This window comes from Syngnathoides biaculeatus, chromosome 14, assembly GCF_019802595.1.
Source record: "Syngnathoides biaculeatus isolate LvHL_M chromosome 14, ASM1980259v1, whole genome shotgun sequence".
NCBI classification, from domain to species: domain Eukaryota; kingdom Metazoa; phylum Chordata; class Actinopteri; order Syngnathiformes; family Syngnathidae; genus Syngnathoides; species Syngnathoides biaculeatus.
The window spans coordinates 7,056,237-7,081,763 of record NC_084653.1 but is presented as its reverse complement, the minus strand read 5'-3'; the positions used below and the strand labels follow the sequence as shown (position 1 = coordinate 7,081,763).

At 40.3% G+C, this 25,527-nt stretch overlaps 1 protein-coding gene and 1 long non-coding RNA gene across 5 annotated transcripts in view; one reads left to right on the top strand and one right to left on the bottom strand.

The window, feature by feature from the left end:
- Positions 1-500: 500 nt before the first annotated feature.
- satb2 (SATB homeobox 2) overlaps positions 501-25,527 on the top strand; it is a 44,703-nt gene continuing 19,676 nt past the window's right edge. For 3 of the 4 annotated variants that reach the window (XM_061840551.1, XM_061840550.1, XM_061840548.1), the window contains exons 1-5: positions 501-863; positions 10,044-10,259; positions 14,014-14,199; positions 24,466-24,592; positions 25,328-25,451. In XM_061840551.1, coding sequence (XP_061696535.1) covers positions 10,088-10,259; positions 14,014-14,199; positions 24,466-24,592; positions 25,328-25,451 — 609 coding nt within the window. In that variant the 5' untranslated portion in view covers positions 501-863; positions 10,044-10,087. Of the gene's footprint in view, positions 864-9,876; positions 9,954-10,043; positions 10,260-14,013; positions 14,200-24,465; positions 24,593-25,327; positions 25,452-25,527 lie in introns of those variants that run through there. The other variant, XM_061840549.1, reaches the window with a different exon arrangement.
- LOC133511724 (uncharacterized) lies at positions 14,046-14,947 on the bottom strand. The gene is made up of 4 exons (XR_009798020.1): positions 14,853-14,947; positions 14,520-14,595; positions 14,291-14,419; positions 14,046-14,184 (listed from the first exon to the last, which is right to left on the bottom strand). It is a non-coding gene; the product is annotated as an uncharacterized LOC133511724 (long non-coding RNA).

The following is a 25,527-nucleotide window of genomic DNA, read 5'->3' as shown; positions in this document are numbered from 1 at the left end:
ATCAAACAGCTACAGAAAAGTTGGAAAGAGTAGGGAGGAAAAAATATGAGGGACATCATTTTCGAGCATGCGAAAAACTTGAGATAAATAGTGCAGAGAAAAGACACTGGACATTTAAGGAGGTGAAAGCCTAAGAACTAAAAATCGACGGTGCGTATAATCAACTGAAGAACGATGGAAAATATGAATCTTAAAAAGTGGAGAACAGTTTTAAAACAGTGAGACTTAAAAAAGTAACTTAGTGGAACATGGAAACGTCTACTTATGAAGACATGAGGCAATATATCATGAATAATGTCAATTGTGTGTTAGCAAAATGCTTTTTGGGGGACATGGGAAAAAAATAGAAATGAGATCCGGCCCTCTTAATGCATTCATGGAGGCGATTAGAAGGGACGCCCCCTCCATATTTCCCTCCCTCCCTTCTTCCCTCCCTCCTTCCTTCTTCCTCTTTGCGTCTCTCCTCCTCGCTCATTCACTCAGTGAGTGAGTGGCGGGCACGAGGCACTCACTGAAAGTGACTTTGATTGCAAAGCGTATCCAAAAGCGACCTCCGCGGAACCGCCGCCGCACAGCGCCGGCGTGCAACCCTTCAGCTCTCCGGACAAAAAAATCAAACAAACAAACAAACAAACAGACAAACCGGAGAAGAAAAATTCGCTTGCTTGCGCTTCAGGAAGAAGAGCTGACGCGCATCTTCCTCACCTGCGCGTCCAACTTTTTGGATTCCCAGGCCCCGGGCGCCCCCACCCCTCCACCCCACACCCCAACCTGAGCGAGCCCCGCAGCCCTGGATTCACTACTGCTGATCAATGGACACAACCTGCTCGGCGGCCAGCAGCGCTACACACACGCCGTGAACTGTGAGTAGGAAGGCGGACAGCCGCAGTGCACCTGCGCCGCTCACGCACCCCCCACCCCCGGCAAATAGATACATAAATATATATATAAAAAGTGAACCAGCAGGCACCACATACATGCAAAAAAAAAAAAAACAAAAAAAAAACCGAGATAATTTTTCGTCCAAAAGCTAGCTCCTCAAATGATGCAAACATTTACGAAATTAGCACTCTTATTTTAATTATGCGTGAATGACAGCGTTACATAATGTGTTGACATTAAACCAACAGTAAAACTGCGGCGGCCACCACAACATTGTCTCTGGTCTCTGGTATTTCATGTACAGTATATACTATTACTTTGTTACAATCCAGTTAGTGTTCAAGTAATTTTTTTTGTCCTGTGAAGCAAACCTGCGTGAACACGCGCGACTTAAGAATGGACGCCATCTTTTAAGTGTGTGTGTTTGTGTATTAATTTTTACAAATGCGCCGCAACATCCGTTGAATAATATGTCTTAAATGGAAAAATAATTTGACTCTGATTAATGTCAAGTAAATGTCGGAATTAATTTTAAAAGCGGTGTTAAATACCCAGAAACCATTCCGCTAACGGCCTCATGGATATTCGATTTGAGTCTACAAAGTAAATTTCTTAATTCAAACTAATCGTTCAAGCAAAAATGCCAAACAAGGGGCATCGTGTTGTCAGTTCATAAAAGAAACTTACAAGGTATTCATTTTTGATACGTGCACGAGCAGCCAAGCGGCTTAAATCTAAAAAAAAAAATACAAAAATAATTTTAAAAAATCGACGGTATGTAAATGTAAAAGGAAGACTTTTACTTCTTTTCAAGTCGACATGAATTCTTGCTCATGTTTCTCGAGCACTTTCACAGCCACCCCCCATAATTATTGTTTTTAAAACCCGTAAATCAAGCCTCTGTCACATCAGCACACGCATTTTGAATAATAAAAATAATATAAACGCAACACAAATTGGTTAAATAAATCGTGGACAGTCATGGATAATTATGTTAGCCAAGGAATGATAAAACCATTCCAAAAATTATATATATTAACTATGGAAATTATGAAAAATAGCTTCGTTGCACTTCGATGCAAATTTATAAACAATAAAAAAATACTTTTATTTTATTTCCGCAGCAAGTGTGTGAGACAGTCTGACACCAAAATAAAATAACGTTCTGAATATTCTGCACACCCTGCAAGCTGCACGATGTTTTTCAACGTGCAGCCTCATTTCCTGACTTGAAGGTCACGTCATTACTACTAATTAACAAAGCCATTATGAACATGAACTACATGGTGCCATTGTAATTTTCCTCTCTGCTGCAATCTAATAAAGTGGTGCAGAAAACTTTCTGCCTTTACACAAATAAGAACATTCACTTCTGATCGACATATTGATCATTGTCTTTTTCTTGTTCCTGCACGTTGCACAATCGGACTGAAAGTTTTTGCCATTATTGTGGTTAATTTATCAAGCCCAACTATTAAAAGTAACTCTCAGCGTGATGCAATCATTTTCCAAACAGCAAGGACAAGAATGAACATATTGCTGAATTAATACTTAAAAACTGAGTATTAATATCTTTGCAAAGGCACACATCTCATTAGCATAATACGTTGTAATTTACGAGACGTAACAACCATACTTACCTTTCTTTTTATACATGTGACTGCAGTATATTGTACAGTATGTGTGCCGCTGAGGATGTGTGTGGTCCTTGGGAAGTGTTAGAATTGTGTGTGTGTGTGTGTGGGGTGGGAGAAACGACAAAAGTCTCTTTTTTTATTCCATATGATCATATATATGATGTTTTACATGCACGTGTCAGTATATGTGTGTATTTGTGTGTTTTCATGCAGTTCGGCAGAATATTCTAAAAAAAAAAAAAAAAAAACACCAGGAGTTGCAACAACCCACAAATGTTTGTAATAGATTACATAATTATACTGGAATGAACATTTTAGGGTCACAACTAATTTATTTACTTACTTTGCTAATCGATGAATCGGATAAAACAAAGATATATTCAATTTTTTATCCCTTTATTATAAAACAGCGAGTGCAGCAAGTAAGTGCCCCAACATACATTGTTTATGACTCAGTTTGGATCGTAACATTATCATCAAAAATGTCTATTGTTGTTTTCCCAAGTAAAAGCAGATGTTTGCGAATATCTTATTTCATTAAAAAACAAATATAATCACTCTGCGTTCATAGAAGATGAAAGAAATCTGATAATATTTCCCAGTGAGAGCCTCAAATTTGGAGTATTTGGACAATTTAGTCAAAATGATCCAACCGATCAAGTGATGATCAAAATCAATGTCGATTAATGGGACCTTTGAAAAGTTCTCAATTGATCAGTTGAAGTTAGACCGTTTCATCAATTTTGCATGTCTCTCTGAGGAACTGGACCGGACCCAAATAGGAAAATGGTTCCCCACCTCTTGTGCAAGAAGTGCAAAACAAACACACACCAAGTGAGCTTTCGGGTGTGAAATTGGAACTTTGCCTTTGTTTTTGCTTGCTTTCTTCTCCGTCCTCCTTCCATGTCAAACGACCCGTCTGAGGCGCCGATGACGTCTCGTGTTCTTATTTACATCACTCGGATCTCGCCTCCTTCGTGTTCTGTCCTGCCTCCTTTTTATCTGCGCTCACCAATAGCTCCATAATCCGATAAAAGTGCATCTCGATGAGGGCTTCCTTTATCTCTGCTATATGTGCTAATAATTGATAAGCTTCAATTGCTGCTGACGTAGAAAGAGATGAGGCAACTCTGCTCTTGAACTGTTTAATATATTCTTAGTTTTTTTTGGGGGGTGTTCTTTTCTCTAACTTTTTTTTTTTTTAACTCTTTGCTTCATTCTGGCAAATCCCCAAGTTTGGACTGGCTTTGATTAACACATGACGTCTTGTCATTCTCCAGGCGTGTCTAGAATCTGGGCTCCTTGCCTATTTGTTATGTCTACAACATGGGGTGGGCAACCTTTGGTGTGTGGGCCACATGCGCAGCATGAACATTTGATGTCGCCCACTGCTGGATTCTGGGGGGGGGGGGGGGGGGGGGATTAGAGCGGCAATTTTTGATAAAAAGGTTATTGGTTAGTTAGACAATGCTAGTATATAAAAGTTCACCCATTGGGGATTCAGTCCATTGCTGACCCTTTTTCCTCTCATTATACATTGTTCATAATTCTCAATATTGGTTGGTATTTAGTCCATACATTATCTGAGCCGCTCATCCAAGTGTATGTTGTGATTTTTTGTGTGTGGTAAAATAAACACTTTCTAACACATTATTGTCACTTTAAGAGTTTAAAAGGTGTTTTAGGGCATGAAATGTGTTTATAAAAGAGTTGTAGAGGATAATAAGAGTGTAGGCAAGATTAAAGTCTGGGGAAGTTCATACAGCTTTAAAATAATGTAAATATTCAACAAATTTTCTGGTCGCGACTTTGTTGATTTCAGTTTTTGTGGGGGTAGACTGGAACCATTTCCCTGAACAAATGATTCCGGTACTGTATGAAGATTCCGGAAAATTGGGAATTCCAGAGAGGAGTCATTGCATTTTAGACTCTTGTGTTTTCCAGCGAGTCATCAAACTTTGCTGTTATGCGCTGATCAAAATCCTCACAATTTGACGTGCACCAGTTTAGGACACAAAGTTTATCTTTAGGTTGAAATGAGGAGTTTGTTTCTGAAGGATCGCTGGTCCAAACGAGCCCCGCATGGCCACCTTTCTGTCTTTTCAGGCATGGCTTCTTGAGTTGTTGTGTTTTTTTTTTTTTTTGTGGGTCCGCTCACTTACCAAATGTCAATTTTTAGCAGGATGAACACACCAGCAAAAGTTGTTGAGTCTTTAAGTATAAGAAGTCCCACAACTAGTGATTTATTTGGTTTACGAATTATAACCCATACCAAAGAAACAAAGTTTAGCACCACATGCTCGGGACAAAATAAAAGTTCTGAGGAATCGTAATGGAAAGCTTTTAACCCCAAAATGCTCATTTGTTCAATGGTTGTGGAATTGGATATCCATTTAGCTTCAAAGCAAAATTGTGTTGGTTAGATCTTACTGTGGAGGACATTTTGGGGCTTTTTTTTTTTTATTAAAAAAAAACAACTTTAGTGATTATTTCCCTTCAAGCAATAAACTGGAAAAGGTGTTGTGAACTTGGGCTTATCAAAAAAACATTACACGTTTCATAGCAGATACATAACAGCGGCTCTTATCACTGCTTTATTAACAGCTTTAACGATCACATGTCCTAAAACGGCGACCAATTGGGGGATGCGTTCCGGGGGGAACGATAACGCTGTGAAAAGGTTGCTTGATTTCCTCCTTGATGGTACATGCCATTATTCACTTATCAAGTCATAAAAAAGATGGTACAAAAGGGGTTGCACAACACAGCACATAAAGTACAGATGACCCTTTTTATCAGTTGCTGGCTGTTTGGGTAATATCGCGCAGATACATTACCATTATTAGTTGCATGGAATCAGGTCGTGTTGTAACATCTCCCACGCGAGCAGATGTCCTCAATGACTCAACAGTTTTGCAGGAATATAATGTTAACGACACGTCACTAACGGACAACTATTATTGTCATGGTTAGCATGTGGTCAATGAGGCATTTCTTGTTCAAATGTTTTTTATTTGTTCTAAAAGACTAGAGTAGTCTTAAACAAATAATGATAAATGCTAAACATAAATGTTATTCGGAATCGAGGAGGCCCCCTGGCAAGGGGAAATGATCCTACTGTCCAAAAAATCTGCAGCCAAATTGCGATGCGCTACAGCTGGATGTGTAATGGTTTTCAAAATGTCAGAAAAGCTCACACATGACAAGTAGAAAGTCAGAAAGTACAGATGATCAACACAGCACACCAAGCAGATAACTTTACTGCCGCTGACAACAGCTATTCAGCCCCCCCCCCAAAAAAAAAAAATAAAAAAAATAAACATGTCAGTCACAGTACCAAGACTGACCTGTGAGAGGCAGCTCTGGCATCCATGCTCAATAATTAGCTATCGTTCAATTTGACGTCGCAATCATGGAATCCGCGGCTCAGCTTGTCAAACTGCACACCGCAGGATAGTTCATTGGGATAATCTTTTAGGGCAACTCAGGTCAATGGACCCACTTTTGACTGAATTTTGTCAAAATGATGAATGCATTGTTCAATGAAATATGAAACAACGTGTTTAAAAAAATTATGTCGCAAAGTTCTGAGTTTATAAATAAAATCCCGTTTTTTACTATTAACCCGATTGGTGCAGCATTACATCACGGATGTCATGTTCTTTTCATCATCATCAGTTATGCACTGTGTACCTTTTTCCTGGAATAATTGCCCTATCATATTGCTGCATTTGGTTGTTGGAGAGTGCCGAATCTGGCCCACAGACCTTGAGTTTGACACCTCGTTCCCAGTTTTACCGAACAACTCAAAGTAGCAAGGACTGCAAACGAATTTCCCTGATGGGTAGGAACTTCGGCTTCGGGCGGCTGTGAGTCAAAATGTTTGACTTCTCAAGTTTTCTGGAATGCAGCTGAACGAAACCTGAAGCTCATTATTTGAGAAAGGGGTTGTGTTGGGGCCATCTTGCTTGTCGACGGCACTTTGCTGTCATGCTGTCACAACATCACACAAGCTTGTGTGCCTGCAAAAAACAAACTAACAAGCATTGGTAGTTTAGTTAGGTTTGAGATCAGGAGAAATAGTGATGTGACTTTTCTTAACTCTTTCTATTGGATACAAATACAAAAGGTGATGTCATTCTTGGGAGATTAGAGACCACATTGCTTGATGATGATACAGATGCTGTGCACAGGTTAGACGGCGAGATGGCGGCAACAACTAGCTCGCTCCTGATATGCATCCTCAAGCTTCTACGACAGGTCAGGGCCCGCTATGGACAACGTTTATACAATCTCCGAGATATTACTTTTTGTTCTGTTCGTTAATAGCTGTCTGTCACAATGCTGGCTCTGCGTATTAATTATGCTTCTCTATGACATCATAAGTACAATTAAAAAAGTTTGACAACAGTTGTTCAGTCTCCTTTTATAGTACAAAGCCAACTTTTTACCTGTTTTTATACGTCACTTGCAGAATGACAAGAAAGTGAAAGATAGTATTCATATTTCTAGTGTTCCTTTGGTCCTGTTCAAAATTGTTTTAATGGGTTGAAATGATCTCAAATGAACTCCATAATATTAAAAATGACCTTATTATTATTATCTTATTTTTTTTTATTTTTTTTTTTTTTGGATAAGACCAGCTTTCCAATCTTGATGACAGCAAATAAGCGGTATAATAAATTTACAAATTCTGGACAAGCTTTGCCCCAAAATGTCCAAAAAATAGCCACAAAAACAAATACTATTAAACATGTGCAGTTGTATTAGCTGAGCTTTTTCCACTGAATTGTATTTTTAATTGCATCAGCAATTAATGGGTATTGCAGAACAGTATGATTTAAAAAAAATGTTTATTTAGATTTAATACAACAGTTAATTGGACTGGCTTTGGCCATTGTTGTGAAAAATATGGTTATCTTTCTAGCGAGCTAGCCAATCTTCAGGACATGAAATCAATGAAATCATTTGAACATTTACATCAACTACAAGTTAATATTAACTTTAATTATATGAGATTTCAGGCGGCATGGTGGCTCAGCTGGAAAGCGTTGGCCTCACAGTTCTGAGGACCCAGGGTTCAATCCTGGCCCTCCTTGTGAGGAGTTTGCATGTTCTCCCCTTGCCTGCATGGGTTTACTCCGGGCACTCCGGTTTCCTCCTACATCTCAAAAACATGCAACATAAATTGGACACTCTAAATTACCTCTAGGTGTGATTGTGAGTGCGGCTGGTTGTCTCGGTGTGCCCTGCGATTGGCTGACAAGCAGTTCAGGGTGTACCCCGTCTCCTGTCCGTTGACAGCTGGGACAGGCTCCAGTACTCCCGCGACCCTCGTAAGGCTAAGCGGCTAAGAAAATTGATGGATGGATCCTTTTATAATAGCATTCAGGTAGCCTGAATGCTAAAGTTCACTGTGGGGTTGGTGATATTAGCTGTTAGCTTAGGATAGTTAACTCAGCTGGCAAACAATGAAACAACAGCTCTATAACGTGTAATAAAATGATGGTTGAATGATATGAATTTCACTGATTATAATTATTGATGAGCAAAGTCACATTTTTTTCTGATACATTTTTAATTCCGTATACAATCTCTGCTAATTAACATAGGCATAAAGTTTGTGTTGGTAGCTGTTTTGACAGAGTCTACAGATAATTTTAAAACATGATATAAAAATTGATATTTGTGTTAAATCTCCCACACACTATTTCCTCAATGAGAAACATTTTTTAAAAATTGTAGTTATGCTGCGTAACATCAATTTCTATTACCCAAAATGAAATAAATTGGGTGATTAAACTTGGCTGAGGCAATTGTCCATGCAGGGTTTGGACAGCTGGTGCACGAAAAAGTGCAGATGGACAAAAAGTGTGAGTGGAGCACTTTCTAATCAAATGTTGATGAGAGTCAGTTCGAACAATAAGCATGCATTCTCATTTGCCATGACGAATCGATGGAAAAAGTCCGTCAGCACTGACCCCCGCTATGGTGTCGCCGTTCTCAAATCTCCATTTTCACCCTGTAATTGATCACTTCTAACCCGCTCTCTCAATCTTCCAGTGCTCATGGCTTCTTATGTCTCTTACCTCTTCTCCTCAGCCACACATGCCAGCGGATATTATCCAGGGGCCACCCGTGTAAATAAAAGACACCCATTTGGCCTGTAGCGACCTGCGTCTGGCCTGGCACGGCATCTAATGCATTAGCTTGTATTAGACACGCAACCCCACACGCACACACACTTAGTTGTTTATTTCTACTGCTGTTCTGTTAAGTCTCTTCCTCATTTTTTTTACATTTCTATGACCTTTTATACAAAATCAAAGAGTATAATTTTGAAATCAAACTGTGAGGGGGTGAATCTTAATCTTATCCTAATGGTGTTTTAATTAACATCCGTCTGAAACGGAAACACATTTTTGGTCTGAAAAAAAAAAAAATAAAAATAAACAACACACCAAGCAGTAGGTGTTGCTGAGATGAAAAGTGACAAGTGTAAGATTATTGCGGCCAATCACATCATAAACAAATAATGACCATAAAAAATGGTGACGAACAAATTAAGAGGAACCATCAGTCTTGATGGAGTTAAAAAAAATAAGTATTTTTTCTGTGACCAAAAAAACTGCAAAGACATTTAAAAAAAAAGTCTGAAGATGTCACGAAACATCGGAACGGGGGTGGGACCCAAATGCAGGACTCGGATGATGCAAGGTAGTTCAAGGAGAAACGTTTATTATATGCCGAGTTCGGGGATCGAGCAGGCAGTCAGGTTCAGCAGCGGTAGTTGGGACGTCGGGCAAAGAGAGCAGGTGAGCGGGCAGGCAGGAGTCGGTACACGGGAGATCGATCAAGGAAGGCTTAAGTGTCAAAGGGGTCAGGCTTACGGGGCTGGTCGGAGAACAGGCGAAGGTCGGTACACACAGGTTGTCGATCGGGGATACCGCAGCACTCGAACGGGACATGAAGCTCACCGAACTGGCCCCGGCCTGTCGTCATTGGGGTCATATAAATACACAGCATAATCAGGCTGCATGAGGCGCAGGTGTGCACCTCCCAATCAGCACAACCGCGCGGACACCCGCACAGCCCGGGCTGGAGCGGCAGGATCATGACAGTAGATGACTGTGATGATTGATATATTGGAAGAACACAGAAAAAAAGTTATGTAATTAGGACACCTTTCATTGATATACACCATATAAATTTGCCAGACAGCCATCGAAAACTATATGGGGTCTGTTTATCAATAGCTACAAAGTGTGGGAATCACAGCATAAATCACAATATGATATTGTGGTGTTTTCCCAGCGATTGAAACAATATCCCTTAACGACACTTACACAATATCAGACATAACTGAAGAAAATATTTCATCAATACAAGTGTAAAAATCCATAAATCATTTAAGATCAGGCAGTCACAATAGCGGTGCGTATTGTTTTTTTATCGATACTGTATGGTAACAGAAAACGATACCTTGCAGTTTTACATATAATGCTACTTTCTGTTTGTCCTTAGCCTCTTTCTCTCTGGCTGGAGCTCCGCTGGGGGTCTGGAAGAGGATGGAGAGAGGAGGGGAAAGTCCAGTCACACAGGACAGTCCTGAGCGGAGAGGCGGTAGTCCGGACCTCGCTAGCCTGCCACCGCCAGGGAAGAAGGGCCGAGTGGAGCTCAACGGCAGCCCCACGGGGCCCCGCCTACGGCAAAATGGGGCTCCGCTCAGACCCCTTGGAGGTAAGCGACATGGTGGGTAAAGGGTCCAAACCATGATTATGCTCATCATTTTTAGGGGCCCCAAAAACGGATTGTCATTTCCGTTCCATTTGTTGTCGTTTGATCGGATGCAAATTCTTACAAGTTATGCCATCCCGCCTACACAGAAGTTACATCAGGATTCGTTTTTAACATCTGTCGTAGAGTAGAAAATGGAAATTAGAATATGCCCAAGATCGCACAGTTTGGAATCCTGTCAACATTTTGGGAATTTGTTACTGCCACCTTTGAGGTGTCAGTTCAGAGAACATTCAGGGATTAATTTTTGATTTTCCTTTTTTTCTCTCAGGTACACACCCCATTAAAGTTAAATGCCAGCAGGGTCATAAAACAAAAAATATGGATATCATTTTGGGGGTAAAGGAATCCCAAAATAAAATTCACAAGAGGTCAGTTTAACGGGGGTTTTATTTATTTATTTTTAATTTTCATGTATATACCCTTCCAAACTAACGAACAAACTGGAATCTCAAGTTGAATACCTCTTACGTCATAAAATTCTGAATAATTTTTCTGAAAAGTCTACCTTTCTCAAGCTGTGCTAAATGTTCAGAATTTGAACTACCGTCGTCCAAAAAATTTATGGCTTCTTCTTCCACTGTAGCTCATTATGTAGTCAATAAAGTTTTATGAGTTTGACGGATTATCTCTCTTTCCATGATTTAACTTTGGTTTGAAGTTTTTTTAAAATCTGATGAACTGTGTTTCCACTTTCAAGGTTACACTATACTGTGAACTGTATTTGACCTTTGAACTTGAGCTTCCCTGTTGAGAATGCAGCGAGGCAATCCCACTTTAACACTACAAGGCGAGGGCGAAGGGGCTCTGTAAATAAAGGTGATTGCAGCATACAAATAAGATTTACGCAGACCACTGTGGATTATCGATCAAGCGTTAACGATGAGAGGGTTGCTCTTATTTGTGCATGTGCATGTGTGCATGCTGCTGCCATATGTTTGCCCCAAGTTTAATCCCAAAGAGTCGTTTTCGCTTTGACTCACACTAAAATTAGAAGGACATTTATAGATTTGGGCGCTCCTCCCCAATATTTATCATATAACATTCCTGGGTTTCTTTTGCTGGAATGACAAATCTGAAATTGAGCGGTTTTGCGGAGACTGAGCTGCAGGAGTTGAAGAGGTTATCAAAGCAAGACGGACCTTAGATGGGGTGAAAGAAGAAGAAAAAGGGGATGAGAAATCAGGAAGGAAGGAGGAAGGGGTTTCCCATCGTTGGAATAATGACAGTGTTTTCCTTGAAGACAGGAAACTCAATGTGTTTCGGCCAAAACCACACAGCCGCCACAAGGACACACACACACACATGTGCACACAAAAACACAGGAACAGACACATTTTATTTTAAACCCCTCCTCATACATATTAGAGAGATTAGAGGTTTGAGACCAATTCGCATCATCTAAACCAGAGCATCCAGTGGCGAGTGAGGACAAGCATGGCGGGAACTGAAGGAGAGCGACATGGAGACACAGACAAAGTGAGAGCAAGAGAGAGAGAGAGAGAGAGAGAGAGAGAGAGAGAGAGAGAGAGAGAGAGAGAGAGAGAGAGAGAAAGAGAGCACAAGAGAGAGAGAGAGGGAGGGAGAGTGTTGACAGTTATATTTCCCTGTTGGGGAAAAATTCACTTACTCCAATTGGCATGGCGCTCCGGTGTGTAATTCACTCCATGAGCGCCTGGAGGGCCCGCGAGTAGAGTGATTAATGAGGAGGAAATAGAAATATAGGAATTGACTGATTAAAACAATGAGGTGGATGGAGCTGAAGTGGGGGTGCTAATGCCGCAGTGCATTATTAGTGCTGGGACGGTGCCTAATGCTTTCAAGTCCATCATGTCCACAGACACAGCTTTCATTTAGTGCCAGTTGACAGGTGGCTCCGCAACAAAAGGCTTTCACATATAGGAAAACAAGTTAATCAAGGCAGACATTCTGAAAGACATTTATGAAAGGAGAAAGGTAAAAAAAATGTTCTCAGTAAACCATTTCAGTTTTGTTGCATACAGTTCAAATCAGATGTTTACACACAGGTACCCTAAATAAAAGACACACTTTTTTTATTCTCACTGTCTGACATGAAATCAGATGACGTAAATTATTTGTAGTTACTAAATGGCAATTTTAGGCAGTTACCTTTACTTGTTACCTTTTTCAAAGTCAGACAGAAAGATTGCTATGCCTGTAAACAAATTGGGAAAGCTCTGATGATGCTGTCATTTCTTTGGTCAATTCGGTTTATTGACTACATGCGAGTCCAATAGAGACACACCTTTGGATGTATTTGGCCAAGAAAAACCAGAAAAACACTGGTTCGGAATGTAAAACTCTGGCAAAGTCCAAAGAAATCAACCAAGATATCAGGAATTCAATTGTGGACTAGCACACATCTGGTCCATCCTTGGGAGCAATTTCCAGAAGGTGACCCGTTCATCTGTTTAAATAATTATATGCAAGTACAAACACACAAAAAAGTATAAACAATGTCCTGTCATTTTACTGCTCAAGTTTCTGTGTCCCAGAAATGAATGTCTTTTGGTAAGAAATGTACATATCAAACCTGTGAATATGTTGTGAATATGTTGTGAATATCTTGGCTGAAGCTTGGAAGAATGTATCATTAGTCACAGTGAAAGGAGTACTGTAGTGACATTGGCTGTAAGGCTACTCCGCCAGGAAGATGTCATTTATCCAAAAAGAAATATCAAAAAGAGAGATTGTGGTTTCAAAAATGCACAACAGGATACATTTTCAATTTTTTCGTTTCCGGAGATCTGTTCTGGTGAAAATAAAATGATGATGAGCATTGCTACATTTGGAGGTAGAAAGAGGAAACTTGCAAGGCCGAGAACAACATCTAATCTTTAAAATAAAGAGGTGGCGGCACCATGTTGGGAGGTTATTTTGCTGCAGGAGAACCTGGTGCACCTCGCAAAATAGAGCTATACAGTGATAGATTCACAAAACTGAAATAACATCTCAAGACATTGACTTGGAAGCTAAAGTTTGGGCCCAAATGGGTTTACAAAATGGACGATGACCCAAAGCCTGCTGCCAAACTAGTCACCAGTGGCTCAACCATAACGAAGTCAATGTTTTGGGATGGTCATCGCGGGGCCCTGATCGCTATCCTTATGGCCGACAAACTTGTCTCAGTTCCACCAATTCTGTCAGAAGGAATGGATCAAAATTCTTGCCAACTGTTGTCAGAAGCTTTTGGAAGGAGATCCAAAATGTTTTGATCCAAGTAATAAAAATTGAAATGCATTGGCAGCAAATACTAATTAAAGATATGTGTATTTCCGACTGTAAAAAAGTAATTGAACAAATAATTTTGTCATTATTTTGGCATTTAACAACAAGAGATAAAACACGAAAACACGAAAAAAAATCGTCTGATTTCATGTCAGACAGTGAGAAATAGTGCATGTTTAAACTGTATTTGATTGTGTTTGATGTGTTCCAACTGGTGCACCTTTTCACTGTACAAAGTGGAGAATAGACACACTGCTGTCCATTAATTGGATGATGGACACCTTTATTTTCTACTATTTTCTACAGGTTTGCGTCTTTTTTCTCAAATTGGCAAATTGCATGAATGAGATACAGTACTTGTTCCAATGGTGTCTCTTTTGCATCTTCTGTCATAATAGCAGACAATACAAGTCTTATAATTGCCCCCCCCCCCCCATTCCTATGCTAGGTCTGATGATTCCCGTCTTCTGTGTGGTGGAGCAGACGGATGGAGGGATCCAGGCCGACGGATGTGACGGAAGGGAGGAGCATGCGGAGTTTGTTCTGGTGCGGAAGGACATTCTCTTCTCCCAGCTGGTGGAGACGGCGCTGTTGGCCCTTGGCTACTCGCACAGCTCGGCTGCACAAGCGCACGGTCAGGCTCATAAAACTAATGTCTTGTATTACGTTTGCTAATTAAAGTAAGTACAGTCAGGATGAGCGGCAGTTGATTGTGCTTGACTCACCAAAACACATGTCATAGAAGCAGATGAGAGTCATTTTTGGGATGAAAAGATCAAAACCTGTACAGTAACAGTCAGTATGCACTACTACAGTCCCTCCGTTTTATCACAGGGGATATGCTCCAGACCCCGCTGTAAAAGTAAAATCAGTGATATAGAGATGTTTTTTTACATTTAACTTTACCCTTCCTACACAGATTATCCACATTTAAATTGATCAGAGAACACTTACTGTACAAACCCATGAAAAAAATGGTTGATTAAAAATCTGCCATACAGCAGGTGCTCGATCAATGGCCTGCAATATGCTGGGGGAACACGGCATTACATTGAGCACAGGGTAGCACTGTGGTCTTTAGAATGTACACAATATTACAAGAGTGAGCAGACATTTTTTGATAGTGTTTACAGTCAACAATGTATTGATCCATTAAGTACATACACTATGGCAGCGGTCGGCAACCTTTGACACCGAAAGAGCCATTTGAACCCGGTTTCGACGGAAAAGAAAACACTGGGAGCCGCACATCTAAAATGAAGAAAAAAAAAACTTTTACTACTTTACCGCAGCATGTTTCTCCATTGGCTTTGCCGGGCTTGAAAGTCGCTCAAAATAGACGGCGTTTCAGCGGGTATACCCGCTTCCGCAGTGTGACGTCTATTTTGAGCGACGAAAAAATAATATCAAATAATTTAATTAATATTTTAATATTTCAAGACCACAATCTTCAAATTTAGAACTAAAATAATATAAAAACTAACACAAATAAAACGCACTTCAATTAAATACAAAAAAATTTTTTTTGTAATTTATTTTCCCAAGCCAATCAGAGCCGCATTATAAGGATGAAAGAGCCGCATGAGGCTCCGGAGCCGCGGGTTGCCGACTGCTGCACTATGGGATAAATGTTTACAAAAGAAACTACTGTCACAGCATGCACACTCTAAACTGTTTCACCTAAACACTGTACAGTACTGTATTGTTACACTGAATATACACTATACAGTCTTGTTGCTGTTACTGTGGACACTGTAGCATTAAAGAGAGCTGATACATACCGTGACCATGATTATAACTGACATTTCTGCTGCTAAGTTTAAGACAATGTTCTTCTATCTATTGATATAGTGATCTTACAGTCGATACTGTACTTAGAGAAAGCTCACAAAACCAGTACTGCCACAATGAGGATGTTCTGTGTCGTGTTACTGTTACACCAAAATAGGAGTTAGATAGTGATATGGAACTGTTAGAATGTGGATAAGGCAAAGATAGTAAACAATTAGTGAGGCCATGCCAGGTAAGAGAATTGTCAGCATATACTGTACTGCGCCGGTGTTTAAGAAAGACATCGATAGTAGCAGTTTACCGACACTAAACGCCAAACAATCGGAGGAGCAAGCGACAAATGGAATGAGCCGGCACTTTAAATCTCCCACACTACTTCCTGCCCCACTGGAGCCATTCACACCTCAGAATAGCCCCTCTACGACTTAGACAACCAAACAATCTGCAGTAGATGTTGGCTCCTGCTCTCCTAGCCTGAATGGAACGTTAGGTCTGATTGATCGAATGAAGACTATTGTCAGTGTTGGACTCGAGGCCACACCACGCCAAGATTCTCCTCCCTTTCCTCCTTCGCCTGAAACCATCATCCACTAAGATGTGAAAGGACCCTCCTCAACCCACGAAGAATCTTATTTGTAAATCTGACCATTATTTGCCAAACCTAGACCCCGATGGAGCTCATTCATTTTTCATCCCTGTAATTACAAGGGGCAGGAAGTTTGGCAAAGATATATGGTTAAAAAAAAAAGTAGAACAACTAACTTAGTGAGGATGAAATGTGAGTCTATCGAACCGTTCTCTCCAGCCATCTCTGTCTCTTATTTGTACTGACTACAACTATTTTGTCATAAAGGGGGACTTTAACATTCATTCTGATAATAACATGGAAAAAAAACATCCAAAGAACTTTCTCCAATACTAGACACATATGACCTCTCTCAACATATTAAGAGTCCAACTCACACTCAAGGTCACATCTTAGACCTGGTCATCTCTAAGGACGTTGAAATTCTGTCGATTGATATTTGGGATATGGCTATTTCTGACCATTTTTGTGTATTTTTTGAATGACAGATTCTTTCAAAAGTTCTGATCACCAATATGTATTATTTATATCAATATTAAGAAAAGGTATATTAATGAGAGTACTGCCACTATGTTTATGGAGACTGCAGCTGTGCCACAGAGTGAATGGTGAGACAGTTGACGAAGTTTTGGACAATTTCACCTTGAAAATCTCAAACGCTATGAATTATTATTAATATTATTATTATTATTATTACTATTTAAACCAAGACCATCTTGAGGTGACCCAAAACACCATGGAGGAGGACAATGATGGTAAAGAGCTTTTTCTCAAAGTGTAGGAAAGCAGAATGCAAATGGACAAAAACTAAACTCCAAATTGACTATGACCTCTACAGACAGTGTCTTTGTAATTTTAACCAAGAGTTAGTCAGGGCTAGACAACAACACTTTTCTGAAATCATCAATAAGAAGCTCAATAATACTCAGACTCTGTTTGCTGTGGTTGACAGGCTCAACCCCCCCCCCCCCAAAATTAGAGCCCCAGAACTCGTAACAGCTGATAAATCTCTGTTATTTCAGTGAAAAAATACAATTTATCAGGTCAAATGTCAGCACAAATCAACACAATGATAAAATGATAATACAACTAAAGCCACCCTGGGAAAGCTTGATTACCTTCTCAGAATTTCAATGTGCTAAATGATATAAGGAGGAATATTGACTAAGGAAAGGTATCAATTTTGGTCTTGTTGGATGTCAGTGCGGCTTTTGATACGGTAGATCAAAATATACTGGTGAACAGGTTGGAAACGTCGGTACAACAAAATGGAATGGTCCTTAAATAGTTTAGGTCATACCTGGAGGAAAGGAGCTAATTTGCAACCATTGGTAGTGCTCGATCTGAACAAGATGACACAGTTGTATTTAGCAGTGTCTACAGAAGACTGTAGTTCATTTGATGTCTTCCACTATCTAAAGCAGACAGGTAACTGGATGAGCGAAAGTTCTCTTCAACTAAACCACAACTAAACTGAAACTTATTTGGCAATAAACAAAAGAGAATTACTGTTAGTAAATACTGTACCTGGACTCACTACCTTTGAAAACCAAAGACCAAGTCCGAAACCTTGGTGTTCTGAAAGATTCTGACCTGACTTTCAACAGTCATATCAAATCAATCACAAAAACTGCCTTTTACCATCTGAAGAACATATCTAATGTGAAGACTTGTATGTGTCAAGCAACCAGGAAAAGCTCATTCATGCTTTTATCTCGGTTGCCCAAAACCCCGTCTACTTGCAGGTGCAGGTCTAACTCTATTTTAGTCAATCCAACTGGGTCAAAGCCAGGCAGATACCGAGGTCTGAAAACATACAGAATTTGCATTGCCAGTGGTTATGACCAGCTCATTCTGTTTTTAATAACGATCTCAGCTCAAATTGTTGTTTGTTGCCACACTGGCTAAAAGCGGGGATGCTCCACTCATGCGTTGCTGCATTGTCCTCTTCCACAAAGATATGTCTCCGTTGAGACTGTCATTGGACCACATTTAAAGGGAATGAAAGGAGCCGCTTTGATTGATGGCGAATAAACTCAAACACTCCTATAGTTGCACACCCCAGCCACTCTGGGATCTGCAGGGATGTGCTGGTCTACGAAATTACCGACACCGGTTTAACCCGTTCGTGGCACACAAAAGTGCTGTATTTGTGCCCTTTCTGGAAATAGGGGCCAAACAATCAAACAACAAAATGAAGAGTTTGTTTTCAAAACGAGACATAGGCATTTTTTTCAGATTTACGAAACTCGCGCCAAAATTATCCATTGGGAGCTGGATAATTTTGGCGCGAGTTTCGTAAATCTGAAAAAAATGCCTATGTCTCGTTTTGAAAACAAACTCTTCAAATGTCGGATGGGAATCTGTGTATGTGTGTTAAGTATGTGAGAGAATACATATAAACTACAAACGCAAAGCCATGAACTGTTGCACATATGGAAGTCATTGGCAAAAAGGATAGTGACACTCACTCCTGTCCTCCTGGATGCACAACACTACACTGAAGTAAAACAACAAGTGACACAGTTATTGTCAAGATATTTTCCATCTGTTAGAAATCTTGACTAAACTGTTTGCATGTGTCATTGGGTTCTGGTCCGGCTCAATTTAGCGGACGCGTAAATACACATTCGCATGCTGCTTCTAATGTGATCGAGTTTGTCATTTTCTTCCTGACTAGTAAGCATACTTGTGCAGATAAACCTTCTTTTACAGCCTCAAGGCCAGCGCTATCTATCAGGACTGTAGCTCTCCTGGTGAAGATTTTAAAATCTTTATCAACACCAACACAGATTGGATTTCTCTTACTTTGTTACTAACTAGTTTTAGATTGAAAGCACTTTTAGATCTGAACATTGAAATAAAAATGGAAGTTTTCGTTTACTTACATTTTTCAATGTGTTCAAAACACTTAATGCTCACCGGGAGCAGTAGCAATGACTAAAAACCATGCGGGGGAAACAAAAACATTTTTACTACAATAGTCCCATCTAAAATACAGTCTCATATAAACAGTGACCCTGAAACTTCCATCTATCCATTTTCTTTCTCTTGTCCTTGTTAGTGTAATTTCTCTTTTAATGACGAATCATGCAGAGAAGAACAAGTATAGGAGAATAAGTTAAAAAGAAAAGTTCCAGATGAAAATGTAGAGCAGAGGTGGGTAGAGTAGCCAAAAACTCTATTCAAGTAAGGGTACAATTCCTTCAGCATATTATGACTCAGGCAAAAGAAAAAGTAGTCAGAGTAGTAATTACTTGTGTGAGAGTAATTCGTGAAATCAGAGGACAAATGCTAAATATACAAAAAAAGAGAGAGAAAAAGAGAAATGCACAACATCAGACATTGCAGAACATCACCTGAGCGAATTAATCAATCATCAATTTTTTTTTAATACACTCATGAAATGGCTATATGGGCTCGCTCACACGGGAGATGTTCTTTTCCGTCATCTGCAAGATAAACATACCTTGAACGTGAATCTGTGGATGTTCTGACAGCTATTTGGACACTGTTGCTTGTGTTGTTTGTGCCATACTTGCATCGTCATTGTGAAATGGAGTCATGTGACAGCGCTCATGGCAGTATGTCTGATGACCCCCTTCCCCAAATAAAAAAGATGCAAACAATAATAGATACTAATGAATGAAGCAAGCAGAATATAACCTAAAAGCAGTATTTACTGTAGCATTTACTGTACTGGAATGTATAAAAATAAGCATTTCTCACAAACAAAAATTCCCACGTACAATTAAACGGCATGGTGGACCGGTGGAACAGCTGTAGAGCCCTGGCCTCACACTTCTGAGGTCCAGGGTTCAATCCCAGTCCCGCCTGTGTGGAGTTTGCATGTTCTCCCCATGCCTGTGATGACTTTCTCTGGGCACTCTGGTTTCCTTCTAGATCCCAAAAACATGCATTAATTGGACACTTGAAGGTTTCATTGTGAGTGCGACTGTTGTCTGTCTCCATGTGCACTGCGATTGGCTGGCAACCAGTTCACAGTATACCCCCCCGACTCCTGTCCAAAGATCGGTGGAATAGGCTCCACCACTCCCGTGACCCTTGTGGGGATAAGTGGCTCAAAAAATGGATGGATGGAAGTAACCGGCATGTTGCATTAAAACTACACTGAAAAGTAAGATTCATTCCAGAAGTTACTTAAGTAAATGTAACAGAGTAAATGTAGGTTGCGAGTACCCACTGATGGTTGGTAGGCAGAATCCATGGCAATCTGCTGCATAAAAAGGCAGGAAAAGGACAGGGAGACATGGTAGGGACAGTAAAAGTCAGAAGACGCCGTCGGACTACCATTGCGATGAAAAGACAGCTGTATTCATTGATGTTGTTTTTGCAACAAAATCCTGACTTTTGCGTTTTGTGTGTGTTTTAAACAACATGCCACCTACTGCAATAGGTGGTGCATAGCCCCACTTGGTCCTCATGCTTGTGGGGGCGTCACACACCACACAGAATGCAAAAACAATGTGAGTGCAGCGCTCGTCACTTTAGCCTGTGCATATCTGCACAAGCACAAGCACACACACACACACACACACACACACACACACACACACACACACACACACCACACACACACACACACGCGTCAACTTGATTTAACCTAGGCAAAAATGCCATCAAAAAGAGATGCAGGCATACACCATGAGTAGAAGAGTGTGTAGTCATGCAGCATCACAGACAAAATAGACGCGCCTCCCTCCGGCTTCTCTCTAATGAATACTTTTTGTTTTTTAAAACAACCATTTATGTTCACTGAATAATTTCTGGCTTAAATTATACATTTTTCCTTCTGTGGTCCACGACCAAAATTACACAGAGTCCCGGCTATTTTCTGCCTGTTTGAATTGTGTCCTGCATTCTTGCGTCCCACTGGTGTATTTAAAGGTCCGGCCGAGGACCACGGCCATTCTTTAATTAGCCCAGGCTGGTAATTAAGTGGGAGATATTGTTTATTTCAATTATAAGGGGCTGAGGCTTTTATAGCATGAATGGGCGCAGACGTATACTTTAGGGATTGACGTCGGCGAACAGTGAACAGTGGTCAGCATTGTTGCAGTGCCACGTCTGACGGGCCCATGCGGCAGCAACATCCTGGACATTCTACTTTGTGGGACATTCTTTTGGAGTTGCACTGTTTACTCTTTTGGCTACAGCTTTCCTCGAGATTATCTAGACGCACTTTACTGTGTAACCAGTTATTATTCAGATTTTAACTAAGTGTATTAAGCACTTGTGAACTCACTGAGTTACATGTGGCGTGTGTGAAACCAGACATTCTTGACTACAAGTACACGCTTAAACAATTCCTACACTGTTGTGTTGGAGTGTGTTTAAAATACTGTACAATAATGCTATTGTGAGCAGACAACACAGTATTATTGCATAGTTTAAGTGGGTGCACACGGTGAGTGAGCACACATTGTAGTAGTAGAGTCAAACTGTCACTGTGCAGAAAAGTGAGCACACAGGCTTTAACACTTTAGTGTGTTGAAGTAACAATACATTGTTACAGTCCAAATACACACCATCGCGACAGTGGACGGTGTACAATTTAAGTAAGCTGACGCAGTGTTACACTTTGTTTTGTTACAGTAAACACAAACACTTCACTGGACAGTGCAGTGATACGGTGATGCAGTACTGATTCAGTGTGCTTATGGTTGACACTGTAAAGTTACAGTGAGTTTCCTGTACTTTTGGTGTTTTTAAGAGATAGCCTACTGTATATTTACAGTTTGTAGCGGTATTATATAGCTTCAGTGACAAGACACACTGGTGATATGATGAAAAGCGCACAGCTCAAATAAACTGATACAGTCCGAGTGCTTTTACTAGTCACTATTGTTCCAGCCATTTTGGCTACTACTTTCTTATTTATTACCCAGATACACTTTCTTGTGTAACTAGTTATTATTCATTAACTTTTTCAACAAGTTAATCAAACATTTGCGGATGCATTAAATGCATTAAAAAGAGATTAATTTGAAAGTGTCCAACCTAAATGTCAAAACCCTGAACTAATGTTTGGGACACCAAGATCAGGAGTGTGCACGTGAGCGGCCATATTGGTGAACAGATGGCACTTGGACTGTTTAATGCACAAAACAAGAATTTCGACTTTGAAATGCGGACAACAAGCAGTGAGCCTCCTTGCTGACCAAAAATGATCCATCAATTATTAACATACTTGCCATCATCACGCTGGCCATGTGCAACCATGCAGTGTGTGTGTGTGTGTGTGTGTGTGGTGTGTGTGTGTGTGTGTGTGTATGCATGTGTGCGCGTGTGTGGTTGCATGCCTGAGGCTGCATGGACACGTCCTCAGTGAGTTTTTGTGTTTGTCTGCTTATTCACGCGTTTGATTCCGACAACTGATTATCAGGCATACTGAGTGCAGACAACTGCACAAAGTGAAAATGGCAGATGGACTCTGAGATGAGCTCAAATGTTTTTGTTTTTGTTTAAAAATTGACATATACATCCAGTGAGCTTTCCGCAGACATGTCATAACACATAAACATATATTACATTTTGCATTATTGGTTTTATTGGGTAAATGTGTTTGTGCATTTTCTGTGCCACTTATCCTCACGTGGGTCACGGGAGTGCTAGAGACCATCCCAGCTATCATCAGGCAGGAGGTGGGGTACACTCTGAACTGGTTGCCCGCAAATCGCAGGGCACATGGAGACAGACAACAGCCACATTCACAATCACACCAACGGGCAAGTTAAAGTCACCAACAAAATTAAATTACTTTAGTTCTTTTTTTAACAAAGGAAATATTTAGTTGTTTTCAGATGAAAAAAATGAAAAAACTTTCAGATATAGCACATGTTTTCATTGATCAGGGAAAATTGTTCCAATAGTTCAGAATGAAGTAATCCAATAAAATGCACCTCCAAATGTGATTTTTCTTCCTTCGGAAAAAAATCCAAAAGCACATTTTTGCTGTTTTGGGGATATTTTCTTTTTTTTGTTTGGTTGGGGAGATGGGCCACCTCATGTTTTTATTCGAATGGCTACAAAAACATAAATACAGGAAATAAAAGGGAATAAATAAACATTTATTTTTGCTTGATAATCTACACTTTTCATCTCCATAATTAAGTTAAGTGTTCCAAACAGATGTTGTCTTGGTGGTCTCGTTGAGGGGCACTGCAAGGGAACGCTTTCAGAAAACAGTACATTCAATTGACATGGAGGGGTTCTAAGTGACAATTTTTTCAAAGAGCACCAAATTCATGCCAGCACCCCTGGAGTCCATCTCTTCCTCTTTTATAACCTTTATCCTTGCAAGGGTCGATGTAGTGGCTGTTATTATATTGTGCAGTTGTACTTAAAGTTGTGACCATAAACATCATGAGAGGACCAGTGAGGGATTAACGGGCACTGACAATTTCGAAGGGAGGGCAATTAGAGGGGCATGCAAAAGGGGTCCGGGAAGAGAAAATGATTTCTCTCAGACTGGTCTGGATCTCATTTAGAGGACAGTAATGTGATTAGCTTTGTTTAGTTTTTACAGCTCCAGCCAGCCTATGGATGTGTGCGTGTTTGTGTGTGTGTGGGTGCATGTGCGTGTTTCTCTATCTATATGTATTTATATGTGCTCGCTCATGTACGTGCATGATTTTTATAATCTTTATTTACATGTTGTTTGAATCAAGAGGTCCGGATAACACAACACCAGAGACACAAGAAACAACTCATTCTTTCAAAAGTCAAACCTGACCGCAGTCTCAATGATGAAGATGCAGCCATAAAAATTAAGCCAATGTTGGATTGACTTCATATTTTGCGTTCAACAACCAAAGGATAATTATGTGGTTGACAACAACGTCACTGGGTAAAATTATTAAAGTGTGTTTTGTCATGATATTTTCCACCTTTGGAGGTAGTAACAGGAATAGGGCGACCCCTTTATGTAAGCAAAAGCTGAAAAGGTAGGACAGGGTCTCACTTTACAGACACGGACATTGTGTGATACTGCTCAGCTCATTAGAACTGTTGCTGTTGCTAACCAAATCATCAGCACCACTTTGTGCATGTTCATAGTCTGTTGCCTGTTGTAAACAAAGTTCCTGTGGATATTAAATATGTGGTCACATAACAATGTTTGGGCCTCCAGTATTGCAGTTCTTGCTGTTTTTCTACAGTTCTCCACGATAGCCTTTGTCATTTTGTATTAAACTCAACTTTCACTTAAAATCTATCTATCAGTTTTCTACACCGTGACCCTTACTAGGCTCATGGCTATGCTGGGGCCTATTCCAGCTAGAATCATCAATTACCCTACCGTGTGTGTTTTTGGGAGGTGGGAAGAAACCAGAGTAGGCGAAGAAAACCTCCACAGGCTTGGGAAAAACATTTAGACTGCACACAGACGAGACCGGATTTGGTTAAATGTATCTGACTACTGTTTGTGAAAATACAGTATTTGGATTTTGTTCGTTGGTTCACCTTAAGATCTCAATAAAAATGCACCTTTGCCCGTTCCAGGTGTCATCAAGGTGGGGAGGTGGAACCCTTTACCAATCCACTTCCTGACGGACGCTCCAGAAGCGACAGTGGCCGACATGCTCATGGAGGTCTACCACATGGTCACTCTCCGTATTCAACTACAAAGGTCACAGTTTTTTTTTCGTTTTTTTTTTACATACAAAGATTGTAATTGCCATAGTCACACTCCAGCTCTAAAGCCCAATGTCACTGCAGCTGCTTGTACATAAAGAATTGATTACCAAAAAGTCAAGTGAAGCCTTCAAGAATTTATCTGTCATCAGACGCCCAAGAAGAGTGGAGCCAAGACCCTGATGGACAGATAAAACCAGATACAAGTACAGATGAGAGGCGTTTTTGTTGGTATTGTCTTGGCACATACCAGCCAGGATTTGTTGACATGTTGATGCGCGTCTCCTTAACGCTGGGAGAGATATGCGCGTGGTTCTAGGTTTATTTTATCCATTCTTTTGTGGTTAAAAGGACCCAGCAAATGCACTGGAGACATGGGGTTGAGGGCGAGGTGAATATCTCAATTAATTGCACAGTTAACATTTTAATGGGGACAGACACTATTAATATAAAATACTAAGTGTTAACTTTCAGACTTGGAAATCATTACCGGCCTATGAACTCAGGCTGGACACTGCTGGTGTTTTGAACTATTGCACAATACCGTGACAGTGGTGTGAAGTTGAACACTTTTGTGTCGAAAGCAATAATCCCTGTCCGACAAGTATTTCATCTATCACAGCAGACTGAACAGGCACACAGTTCCTGACATGCCTACATTTGTATATCTTCTCAGAGTGTGAGTAGTTTTCTCGTGTTTGAAAGTGATTTTTTTTTTTTTTTTTTTTAGTTTTTCCAAGCTTGAGGACCTTCCCTGCGAGCAATGGAACCACGCGACTGTGCGGAACGCTCTCAAGGATCTCCTCAAGGAAATGAATCAGAGCACTTTGGCCAAAGAGTGTCCTCTGTCACAGGTTAGAAAAGCAACAACAACAAAACAAAACCACGTCAGTGGTGACAAGTTGTCTGTCTTCACGCCACACGCAATTA